Source organism: Monodon monoceros, unplaced genomic scaffold, assembly GCF_005190385.1.
Source record: "Monodon monoceros isolate NGI ecotype Baffin Bay Population unplaced genomic scaffold, NGI_Narwhal_1 Super_Scaffold_11, whole genome shotgun sequence".
Classification (NCBI taxonomy): domain Eukaryota; kingdom Metazoa; phylum Chordata; class Mammalia; order Artiodactyla; family Monodontidae; genus Monodon; species Monodon monoceros.
In genome coordinates this window covers 69,284,780-69,297,653 of record NW_021703767.1, presented here as the reverse complement: position 1 = coordinate 69,297,653, position 12,874 = coordinate 69,284,780, and the positions used below count along the sequence as shown (strand labels likewise).

The 12,874-nt window shown below is 43.1% G+C and overlaps 1 protein-coding gene across 5 annotated transcripts in view; it reads left to right on the top strand.

Moving 5' to 3' along the window:
* Positions 1 to 9,678: 9,678 nt before the first annotated feature.
* Positions 9,679 to 12,874, top strand: part of CCDC14 (coiled-coil domain containing 14) — a 45,123-nt gene continuing 41,927 nt past the window's right edge. For 2 of the 5 annotated variants that reach the window (XM_029214971.1, XM_029214970.1), the window contains exon 1: positions 9,679 to 9,776. In XM_029214971.1, coding sequence (XP_029070804.1) covers positions 9,747 to 9,776 — 30 coding nt within the window. In that variant the 5' untranslated portion in view covers positions 9,679 to 9,746. The remainder of the gene's footprint in view (positions 9,777 to 12,874) is intronic. The other 3 variants (XM_029214969.1, XM_029214968.1, XR_003792400.1) reach the window with 3 other exon arrangements.

Genomic DNA, 12,874 nt, shown 5'->3' with positions numbered 1-12,874 from the left:
TGTGTGGAATTGTGATGTAAACTTGTTGGAACCAAACACGTCCATTAACAGAAGATTAGTTTTCTTCCCACATGGATACTGAGTAAAGTGGCTGATGACGCATTGATAGAAAATGCATCTCAGGTGAAAGCCAGGCTGTCAGATTTTCAAAGGTAGAATGTTATCCAGACACAGTTTTGATGTTTTATAATTGTTAGGCATAATTTACATGAGTAGCTTTTACATGGTCAATCCATGTTTTTACCCATTTATTTCTTCATTTGTTGCTTTGATGGTCATTCATTCATTCATTCACTCACTCATCAATATTAATTAAGGTTAGCTGTATGCCAGGGATAGGATTGCCAGATAAAATACAGAAGACCCAGTTAAATTTGAATTTTGGATAAAGAATAATTTTTTAGGAATTTCTGTTTTATTCTTTTGCTACACCCAGCAACCCTAGCCAGGAACTATGCCGGCTTCTGGGCCTATACAAATGAATCATATGTGAATTCTGCCTTCTAGGAGCTCACAGTCTAATGTGAAGATAAGACACGAACTTAAATCACTTTAACGTAAGTGGCCCTGAGAGATACTAAAAAAGCATTTCAGAGATGATTATTGAAGTGTCCACATTAAGGTGTCCGACACCGTATCCAGATGTAATGAGACCCTCTCAGGAAGATCCCCTGCATGAGCTTAAGACCTTCTGACAAGGTCACCAGAAGATTTTTCTTTCTCCCAGGAAGCAATGAGAACCACAGGCTGTGTGGTTATTGTTCTTAAGGCCAGGTGTGCCCAGGTTGCCCGGCCCCTCCTATCTGTAGTATTATCCCCTCTTCAGAGTTGTTTTTTGTATAAAAATCATGTTTAGGTTGCTTTTTTCATATATATGCATCTCTCTACTGAACTGGGGACATTTTTGTCTATTAGTGTCTAACTAAGTAAAAGAAGATTGTGATGGGATATCACCACAGGCCCTTGATTTTGACCTAGAGTGAAACCGTAAAAGGGGCTGAAAGGAAGTCTACCCCCACAGTCATCTGTCTGTACGTGCAGGGGGCGGGGAACAACTACTCCTCCCCGCGGTTTGCCGTCAGCCAAAGCGGCCCATCAGTTGCATCCACTCTGGGACCTTTGGCTGTTTGAAAGGCTGAAGCACTGCAGGTGAAACCCTGAGCTGTAATTAACCAGGTTTAGAGAATGAGTAAAATACTTTAACCTGCCTCAGTCTCTCTGTTTCTCTCTCACTGCAGTCAAAGAATTTAAATATGATCTGGCCTGGGAGTGAGGAGTGAATGGGAGCAGAGGGAACTGCCCCAATGTGAAAGGCCCTAAGACAACAAGTTCATAAAATAATAAAAGTTAAAAGATCCTTTGTACCTTTGAGAAAAACAGCTTGAAATTAGAAACCAAACCTCAGTAGCCCTGAGCATAATCCCTGAAGAGTGAAGCTAATGAAACCCCAGCTATCAGAGTGAATCCTGAACACAGATATGAAATCATTGATGACACTATAGCCATCGGTTGAGACTAAGCGCGATTGGCAATACCAGTGGGGCACTGCCCATTGCTTGTCTTCAAAGCCACCACTTGGTGTCTGCCGTTTTCCTCCTCTCCTGCTCTGGCTCACTGTGGTGATGCTTCCTATAAGCCACTGATATTGCTAAGCCACAGATGCTCATCAGGTCCCAGCACGTCTCCCAAATCAGCCTGCTTCAGCAGTCACCCCAAGGGTGTAAAACCTTTCCCTCTACCTGCGCTATGCTGTGTTAACAATACTAAGAATACTGTGGTAATGATATTAGCCAACATTTATTAAGCACTTACTATGTGCAAGTCACTGTGGACAACACTTTACATACATTCTCAAATTTTTCTTTATGACCTGACCTTACGAAGTCAGTACGATTATCCCCATTATATAGATGAAAAAACAGTCTTAGAGAAATTAAGCTATTCATTGTCGCTGGTAAGAAGGAATTTGAATCCAGGTCTGTCTGATTCCAAACTTGCGCTGCCCTGTATGCACACTGCCTATGTTAGTATGGAGGTTCCCCCCAGAAACAGCCTCTGAGACAGGGATTTAAGTGCGTGCAGTTTATTTGGGAGGTAATCCCAGGAACAGTGGAAAGGGAGTAGGGAAAGTAAGGTGGTGAATGGAAGAAAGCAAATAGAGGTGTGTTATCAAGCCAGTTATCCCTGGAGCCCAATCCTGCTGGAGGACTCTGGGAGACAGTGCAGAACACACCTCAGAGCTACCCCAACCTGAGGGGTTAGGAAGTTCTCCATCACTGGCTAAGGGCTGCTTCCTCGCCCTGTTCCCATCTGTCATTGACCGAGGGCTTCTTCCAGGGCCATTAACTTGCTGGCATTAACAGCCTGCCCAGCTCATGGCCTGAGCTTGCTCTTTTTGCTCCAGAAAAAAAGCTCTTAGGTAGGAAGTCACATTTGTACACAATAAGCAACCTTTTTTAAAAAAAATTATTTATTTATTCATTTATTTAATTTTTGGCTGCATTGGGTCTTCACTGCTGCGTGTGGGCTTTCTCTAGTTGCAGCGAGCGGGGGGCTACTCTTTGTTGTGGGGCACAGGCTTCTCATTGTGATGGCTTCTCTTGTTGCAGAGCACAGGCTCTAGGCGTGCGGGCTTCAGTAGTTGTGGCTCACGGGCTCTAGAGCCCAGGCTCAGTAGTTGTGGCGCACGGGCTTAGTTGCTCCGCGGCATGTGGGATCTTCCCAGACCAGGGCTTGAACCCGTGTCCCCTGCATTGGCAGGTGGATTCTTAACCACTGCGCCACCAGGGAAGCCCCAATAAGCAACCTTTGAAAGCATGTGGATGGGTGCCAGCAATCTCTGCACAATGCCTTACAGAGATTTTAATAATTTTTAGCATTTTAATCACTACTGTTTCTCTCTTTCGGTAAGGGACAAGTCCATAGGGGCTGCAGGGCAATAAGTGACTGACACTGTGCTGCAGTAAAATCACACTTGACCTTCAAACCTGACACATTGTCCCAAACCAGCTACTTTGTGTAACTTCCCTAGATGAGATCATTCCGAAGGGGCTCTCTTGATCCTTGCTGCGTCAGACCCATCCCACTGGCCTTCCTATCATGACCAGAAATACCCGAATCCTAGGATGACCTCAGTTAAGCTGTCAAACTGAGACCCCTGTAACATATGGTTTGTATTTCTCCTTTAAAAAGAACAACACTCAGGAAGCAATAAAACCAAGATTTTTTTTAAGAAAAAGAAGTGGGCTCTTTCTTTCCTAAATTAAGCTATTTTGATTAAAGTGAAGACTGCAGATACTTTTAAAGCTTCTGTTGGAAGTGCAAAGATTATGGCTCAATTCCATTTTCTCCGTGCTCCATGCCCTCTCTCTCCTTGATGCTATTCAATCTGGCACCTCCTTCTCCCTTGTTAACCAACAGCTTCCAAGATCACCAGGGCCCTGTAGCAGAAGGCGCTGGACACTCAAGTGTGGAAAGCTGGTTTTGAATCATGTAAGAATAGGATGCTTAACCTGAAATTCTTGGAGAGGCTCCTGAATGCCTCTGATAAAATTGTATACATCAATATGTTTCATAAATGTGCACATTAGCATTTTTCTGAGGAAAAACTATACAGCTTTTAGCAAATTCTCAAAATTGAATAGGATTTCAAAAGATTAAGAACCCTTGTGTTAGAATTAATTCCAGATGTCACCAGATGGCTTGAGGAAAAGCAGTAGGGCAGTCTCAGATCTTTCCAAGCAGAACTGAGCTCGTGTTCCTAACATTTAATTTATTATTCAGTCCACAGCTTTTGTGAATCTTGTCTCCTAGCTACAGATCTTAACTGTGTTTTTAGTTTGGATTTTTATATACTTTGCAACTTTGGTGTTTTCCTATAAACTGAACATGGTTAAACATGAACAAAGGTTTTCACACTTTAGAGGCGAGCTGATTGGATAAAGCCACTGGTCCAACGTACTAAATTACAAAATACTGCCTAGACCAAGCTGAGTTGTTAACCATGACACAAAACTTCGCTATCAGGGGTTCCCTGGTGGCGCAGTGGTTGAGAGTCCACCTGCCGATGCAGGGAACACGGGTTCGTGCCCCGGTCCGGGAAGATCCCACATGCCGCAGAGCGGCTGGGCCCGTGAGCCATGGCCCTTGAGCCTGCGCGTCTGGAGCCTGTGCTCCGCAACGGGAGAGGCCACAACAGTGAGAGGCCCGCGTACCGCAAAAGAAAAACCAACAAAACTTCGCTATCAGGCTCAAAGGGCTGAGTCCTGAATAATCCTGAGTCTTGGAGCATTCAAGTGGCTGGCAGCCCCAGTGCAAGAAAGCAGCCCAAGCGCTGGTTGGTTCATTTATTTACTCAACAATTTAAAAATTCCTACTCTGTGCGAGGCATTGTGTTACGTATTAGGGATGCTACACTGAATAAGTTTCCTGCTTTCATAGATATTACATTCTACTTGGGAAGACAGACATTAAATAACTAATCACGTAAGTGAAAAGTGATGCTGTAACAGCACAGTATAGGGGCACATGAACTAGGTTGCGGGAGTGGGGTGGAAGGAAAAGCTTTCTTGAGAAAGTAACCAGAGAGCAAACTCAGAAGCCTATGGCTTCAGTTACCACAGATGACTTGAGAAATGTGTTTCTGTAGCCCATATCTCTCCACCAAGCTCCAGACTCAAAGGACCAGTAGCCTACTTGATATTACTTGTATGACTCCAAGGCACTTCTAATCTACATGCCCCAAAATGAGAGTTCCTAGTTTGTAATCTTTTTCATAATAAAATGTTGGGGGGAAATGAGTTCGTTAACTTCCCTCCTAAATATCGTCTCTCCCACTACCCATCCAGATGCAAAACCTAGAAACCAAGGCCAATGTAAATACCTCCCCTTTGCCTTACTTCCCAAATTGATCACTAAGTCCTGTTCATTTTACCTCCTATGCTTCTCTCACATCTGTTCTCTCACATCTTCCCACACACCACCCTCCATTCTAGCTACTAACGTATTTCCTCTGGACAATATGGTGGCTTTCTATGAGTCTGATCGTGGTAGGAAACAGAAAACACTCTCAGCTAGACTTCTAATGACAGAGTTGTGGATGAGGAAACCAACAAGGAGTGTTCAGATACCCAGAGAGTAGCAAAACATTATCACCCTGAAGGGACAAGGGGAGCAAATGTTTTATTGGAGCCTGGAGAGAACTGGAGCCCAGTGGCTTCTCTGAGTTGTAGTCTCAGAGAGCCAAGGCATCAGCCAGAATGGTGCTAAGAGGGGAGGAATTCTCCAATATCTCTCCTCTTTCCCTCCTATCTTCTGCCAGGTGACTCCTATTGACTAAACAAAACCTAAAGCTGAAACGCAATTCTGAGTGATGCCATCCTTGCACACAGCTTGTGGGAAGGCAAAAATCTCCCTGTCCTCCAAATACTGCATATCTGTGCTCTGATCATTGATTGATGTTTCTGATCACAGAGGTGCAGACAAATAGGTGGGTGGCCACTGTTGTTGCACATCCCTCCATTGTTGTAAGCCCCTCCCCCTCTGGTTGAAGTGACTCATGGGATTTAAAGGGCTGGCACCCTTTCTTCCTCCTTTCATTGTTCTCTTTTTCCTCTTTTGAGAGTCAGACATTAAAGACTGGGATATTCAAAAGCAACTATTGTTGCTATACAGGGAAAATTAGAATGTGACCATGCATGCCCAGGGAAAATCTTAAAGATTCAACGCACACACAAAAACGTTAGAACTAATAAATGAATTCAACAAAGTAGCAGGATACAAAGTCAACACACAAAAATTAGTAACATTCCTGTACAACTAACAATGAACAATCTGAAAAGAAAATTAAGACATTTCCATGTATGTACAATATGGAAATTTCCACTATGTATAATATTATACATATTATAATTCCATGTATAATAGCCTTAAAAAGAATAAAATACTTAGGAATTAACTTAACCAAGGAAGCGAAAGACTTGTACAATGAAAACTTCAAAACAATGATGAAAGAAATTGACATAAATAAATGCAGCACATCCCATGTTCATGGATTGAAAAATATTTTAAGATGTCACTATTACCCAAAGTAATTCACAATTCCAATCCCTATCATAACCCCAGTGCCAGAGATGGAAAAACTCATCCTGAAATTCATATGGAATCTCAAGGTACCCTGAATAGCCAAAACAATCTTGAAAGAGAAGAGCAAAGCTGGAGGAGTTACATTTCCTGATTTCAAACTTACCACAAGGCTACCATAATAAAAACAGTTTGGTACTGGTATAAAGGCAGATAAATAAACCAATGGAATAGATAGAGAGCCCAGAAATAAACCCTTACATACATGGCCAAATAATTTTTGAAGGGTGCCAGGACCATTCAATGGGGAAAGGACAGTCTTTTCAACAAATGATGCTGGGAAAACTGGATATCCACATGCAAAAGAATGAAGTTGGACCCTTACCTAACATCATATATGAGAATTAACTAAAAGTGGATCAAAGATCTAAATGTAAGACTTAGAAGTATAGAAATCTTAGAAGAAAACATAGGGCAAATCTTCATGACATTAGATATGCCAATAATTTCTTGGATGTGACACCAAAGACATAGGTAACAAAAGAAAAAAGGGACAAATTGGAAACTTCATGAAAATAAAAAAACTTCATTTTTCAAAAGACAATATCAACAGAGTAAAAGGGCAACTCACAGAATGGGAGAAAATATTTGCAATCATATATATGGCAACAGATTAATACCCAGATATGTAGAGAACTCCTAAAAATCAACAACAAAAATACAAACAACCCAATTTTTAAAAGGGCAAAGGATTTGAATAGACATTTCTCCAAAGAAGATATGGAAATGGCCAATAAGGACATGAAAAGATGCTCAACATCACTAATCATTAGGGAAATGCAAATCAAAATTACGAGATACCACCTCACACCAGTTAGGATGGCTACTATTAAAGAAACAAAAAAATAGGGCTTCCCTGGTGGTGCAGTGGTTAAGAATCCACCTGCCAATGCAGGGGACACGGGTTCGAGCCCTGGTCCAGGAAGATCCTACATGCCGTGGAGCAACTAAGCCCGTGCACCACAACTACTGAGCCTGTGCTCTAGAGCCCACGTGCCACAACTACTGAGCCTGCGTGTCACAACTACTGAAGCCCACGTGCCTAGACCCCATGCTCCGCAACAAGAGAAGCCACTGCAATGAGAAGCCCACGCACCGCAACAAAGAGTAGCCCCCGCTCGCCGCAACTAGAGAAAGCCCGAACACAGCAACGAAGACCCAACACAGCCAAAAATAAATAAATAAATTTAAAAAACAAAAACCCGAAAATAAGCATTGGTGAGGATGTGGAGAAATGGGAACCCTTGTGCACTGTTGTGAAGTAAATCAGAAAGAGAAAAGCAAATACTGTAGGCTAACGCATATATATGGAATCTAAAAAAAAATAAAATGGCACTGATGAACCTAGTGGCAGGGCAGGAATAAAGATGCAGACATAGAGAATGGACTTGAGGACACGGGGGGGGGGGCGCCGGGGGGTGAGGCTGGGGCGAAGTGAGAGTGGCATGGACATATATACACTACCGGATGTAAAATAGTTATAGCTAGTGGGAAGCAGCAGCATAGCACAGGGAGATCAGCTCGGTGCTTTGCGAGGACCTGGAGGGGAGGGATAGGGAGGGTGGGCGGGACGCTCAAGAGGGAGGGGATATGGGGATACATGTATGCATATGGCTGATTCACTTTGCTGTACAACAGAAACTAACACAGTATTGTGAAGCAATTATACTCCAATAAAGACCTATTTAAAAAAAGAAAATATCATAAATCAAAGATGCATTTAATACACCTAACCTACTGAACATCATAGCTCAGCCTAGCCTACATTAAACATGCTCAGACACAGTACACTGTAGAGTATCCATCGTTTACCCTCCTCATTGCGTGGCTGACCGGGAGCTGAGGCTCCCTGCACTGCCCAGCATCATGAGAGAGTATTTTACCTCATATCGCTAGCCTGGGAAAAGATCAAAATCCAGAATTCAAAGTACAGTTTCTACTGAATGCATATTGCTTTCATATCATCATAAAGTTGAAAAATCCTTAGTCGGACCATCATAAGTGTGGACTGTCTGTACACAGTTGGAAAAAGTCTAGAAGGGAATGCACCAATGTTAAGAGTGGTGTTCCCTGGGTAGTGGGATCATGGGTGATTTTTATTTCTTATCTATAAGCATGTATTAATTAATACATGCTTTCTTAAAATAAGCAGGTATTAAGTAAGAAAAATCAGAATAAGTTTGTTTTTGTTTTTTTTGCGGTACGCGGGCCTCTCACTGTTGTGGCCTCTCCCGTTGCGGAGCACAGGCTCCGGACGCGCAGGCTCAGCAGCCATGGCTAACGGGCCCAGCCGCTCCACGGCATGTGGGATCTTCCCGGACGGGGCCACGAACCCGTGTCTCCTGTATCGGCAGGCGGACTCTCAACAACCGCGCCACCAGGGAAGCTCCAGAATAAGTTTTGACAAGTCAAGTCAACTAAGAAAAACATCTGAAACCTCAGGTGAATATGTTAAACACTTATAGAAGAGGGATGAAGAAGGGAGAGGTTTTCACAATTTAATCTAATTCAAAGCTAAATTTATTAAATACCTAGTTTCCCCAAATCACTCCGTATGAGTGTGCAATATATTGGTGGACAGATTTCAGTTTCTGGGTTATTTTAATTCTAATTAAGACTTTCAAAACGTAGATTTTTTTCCTTTAAAAAAATGAAATCAATTGGGTTATTAATTTTCCCCAACTTGATTTAAAACATTAACCCAAAACTAAATGCCTTAAAAGAACAAAGCCATTCACATTAAAATTCGTGCAGCATGCCAATGGTAAGAATATTGTTATTCTTTATTAACAGTGATTACTTCCACTGAAGAGTAAACAACTATGCTTGGAAGTAAAACCAAAATCGCAACTAATGAGCGCCGTTCTGAGATCGAGGGCCACAAAATGAAAAATTTGCAACTGTCATCAGAATTACGCAGAGATAACGAGACCGAGGATTGATTTTTATTGATTATCAAGAACAAATACATTCAAAATGGTATACTAAACACCAACTAAAAATACAGTCAAAACCCAGAGCCAGAGGAATTCCTTCAGAAACCTGTTCGCCCTCTACAGCAGTCCCTTCCTCTGGTCCCGGCGGGGCCCCTTCGCCACTTCTCCCAGCTGATGCAGGGCAGCGCTCCTCCATGGAAACCCTCGCTGCAGGGACGCAGGACGCAGAACTCAGGTCGCCCAGGTGACCAGAAATCCCGCTCAGCCCAGCGCTCCAGCTGCTCGCCCGGCCCTTCCCGGCGCGGCCTTGCCCCGGCCCCGCCCCCGCCCCGCCCCTCCAGGCCCCGCCCCGCCCCCTCCAGGCCCCGCTCCGTCCGACAACCTGGCCACGCCGAGCTCGCCGGCGTTCTGTGCGTCTCTCGCCCTCCGCCGGAGTGTGACGAGCCGGGGTCCGACAGGGGCCTATTGCGCAAGCGCAGGGCTGCGGACTGCGGGTTGGAGAGGTTTGTCTGCGCGCCGGAGACAAGGAGGCGCGGCGTTCGGCGGGCTCCTTCCCGGAAGCGGAAGCTTGGGGGGCGGGCCAAGGGGGGTCGGGAGTCCGCGGCGGTTAATTCCTTTTACAGTGCGGCTCTGCTTCCCTCCGCTTGGGCCTTTCTGAAGCTGCGAGAAATGGTCAGGTCCGGATCTCGACCGGGCCAGGTGAGGTCTGCGGACCTGAGGAGTCCACTGTGAGGGTGGAGAGGGACGGTGGGAGTCCTCGGGCCGGGAGACGTGCAGAGCTCCCTGTGACAAAAAGTAAAAACGGAGACAGTGCTGCCGCACTAAAAATAAATGGTGGGAGAGGAGACGAGGCGGGGGTGGGGTGGGGACCTAATCGTAACACCCTAACACAGCCGCTCTGCCCTTAGATGTATATTCTGTTGTAATCGTTGGGGTCCACCTGAGCGCTGGCTTTGGTATGGGCCCCGGGTTCGTGTCCAGCCTCTGCCGCTGGGTGGGTGACTTGACCTCTCGGAGTCTCAGGACGTTGTTGCATCAACTACAGGTTCTCGGCTTTTCCAACAAGTGCCGCTACTAGCTGGATCTTCCGTCACAGTTGCTGGTATTTTACTACTAGTTAAAAAAAAAAAACCACAACTCTCCCAGTTAGTGTCCCTGCATTTAGCCTTACCCCTCCTCAAATGCACGCCCCTCATCGATTCTCTTTTCTGCTTAAAATCCAGCTCTGGAACACTTCTTCCTGTTTTTTTTCCAAGATAAAATCTCAGTTCTTTGGCCTGTCCACACAGCCATTTTTCGATCGGGCCCGTGCATTCCTTACCAGCCTCCACCCCCATTCCAGTAATACCCAGAGCTCTTCACCTGTGTGTTCTCCAGTGCCCTGGGCGCCCGTGTTCTCTCAGGCCTCTGTGCCTTTGCTCTTTGTTCTGACTAGAATGCCCTTCTCTGCCTGAAATCTTCACTTTCCGTCTCTTGTCCCTCAGCTCAAGGACCACTTACAGAAGTCTTCTCTAACACTCTCACATTTCCATCGTTTGGGTGCCCCTCAGCGCCCCTTTTGTGCCCTTGCTAACCCTTATCAAGCCATTTTTCAGCCTAGAGACATTGCTCGGCTTCCTCCGCTACTAAACAGTTTATCTTTGTATTTTCAGGTAATCTGTCAACCAATAGGAATCAGTCAGTCCTCACTCAGACCCTCTACTTAGAGTGATCTTACTCCTCCTCAAGCATATCCACACATGCATCCCTTTGTTTGGTCTTCCTGCATTTATCAACTCACTTTTAATGCTGTCTTCCCCATTAACGTGAATTTTACATTTTTTTTCAAAACCTGGCTCCAGATTTTCTTCATGAGTACTTCCAGAGCAGCCCCACCCTTATAGATCTTTCTTTTATATTGAATGAATGCAGAATACGTGCAGTCAGCAAGGGGGAAAAACATGGTTTTTGTAGTCACAGTCACCTCCGGATTCAAATTCCAATTCTGCCACTACTGTCATAGTGATAGTAAGCAAAGTACTTTTTATTGCTCCAAGCCTCCTTTTCCTTATCTATAACATAGGTGTAAAATTCTGCCTCAAAGAATTGGGGAGATTAAATGAGAGAACCTGATAAAACATCTGTTTCACACTTGGCATAAATTGTGCAACACAATTTAGCCCCCTTAAAAACAGTTTATTACCATCTCAATGATAATAGTAGCAGCTAACATTTGGGTAACACTACTACAGATATTACATGTAATTTCTCATTTAATCTTCACAACAATCTTAGGAGGTAGATAACACTCTTCATTTTATTGATGAGGAAATTGAGGGATGGAGACTTCAGATAACTTCCTTGCAGTTACACAGCTGGTTAGCAGTGGAGACAGGATTGAGACCCACATAGCTGGTGCCAGAGTCCATTCTTTTAAACATTACTCTTTTAAACATCTCTTAGATATATGACTTTGAACAAGCCACCTTTCTGAAATTTAGGTTCCCATCTCACAGAAGTAATAACAACTCACAGCGTGTGGATTAAGTGGAAATGAAAGGCTTTAGTACACTAAATTATTCTACAAATGTAATTTTATCTTGCAGTTGTTGGTAGGAGATATGACCCCTAAGAAATATTTACGATTTTCTCAAATAACAAAGTAGAAAGTTTAATGATAATACTTAGCGGGAGTAAATGTGAGATAAAGCAAACTGATTCTGTCATGCATTGCCATTTGGGGCACTTGTTTTGGAAAGTGGTTTTGCAGTTTGTATCTAGGTCCTTTAAACAACTAATAACCTGTTATCAAATAATTAAGCTTTTAATCTTGAATGTGAAAGCCTATTTTCAGTATATGAAAACATTTCAGGTTTGTTTTTTGACTGTGAAAAATATGAAGCAAACCAAGGGCATATTATATTACTTCCACTCAAGGAAATACTACACAACCATTAAAAAATTTGAAGACTATGTTAATATGGAAAAAGACTTAAAAGTAAAAACACAAGACTCAAAATTGCAACTATCTGGTCATGATGACTAAATAAATAATCCATATGAAGCCCCAGTAGCAAATAGCACAGCTATTGCCTAGATCTTGGTTTTTAAATACTGTTGTCCACTAAAAGGAACCATGACTTTTGGGAGAAATGGTCAACTCTAGAGCTGAGACCTAGATATATAAAAATAAAATGGAAACAACAGAGTGAAAAGGCAACTTATGGAATGGGAGAAGAATTTGTAAACCATATATCTGATAAACGGTTCATAAACAAAATATATAAGGAACTCCTACAACTCAACAGCAAAAAACCAAACAACCTGATTGAAAAATGGGCAAAGGACTTGAATAGGCATTTCTCCAAAGAAGACGTACAAATAAATGGCCAACAGGTATATGAAAAGATGGTCAACATCACTAATCAAGGAAATGCAAATCAAAACCACAATGAGATATCACCTCACACCTGTTGGGATAACTATTATTTAAAAAAGCACAAAACAACAACAGCAAAAAACAATCCAGAAAATAACAAGTGTTGGTGAGGATGTGGAGAAATTTGAATCTTTGTACACTTGTTGATGGGAACGTAAAAGGGTGCAGCCGCTATGAAAAACAATGTGAAGTTTCCTCAAAAATTAAAAATAGAACTATCACGTGATACAGTAGTCCCCCTTTGGATATTTATCCAGAAAAATTAAAAACAGAATCTTGAGGAGATATTTGCACTCCTGTGTTCATGTAACATTATTCACAATAGCCAAGATGTGGTAACAACCTAAATGTCCATTGATGGATTAGTGGATACCCAATG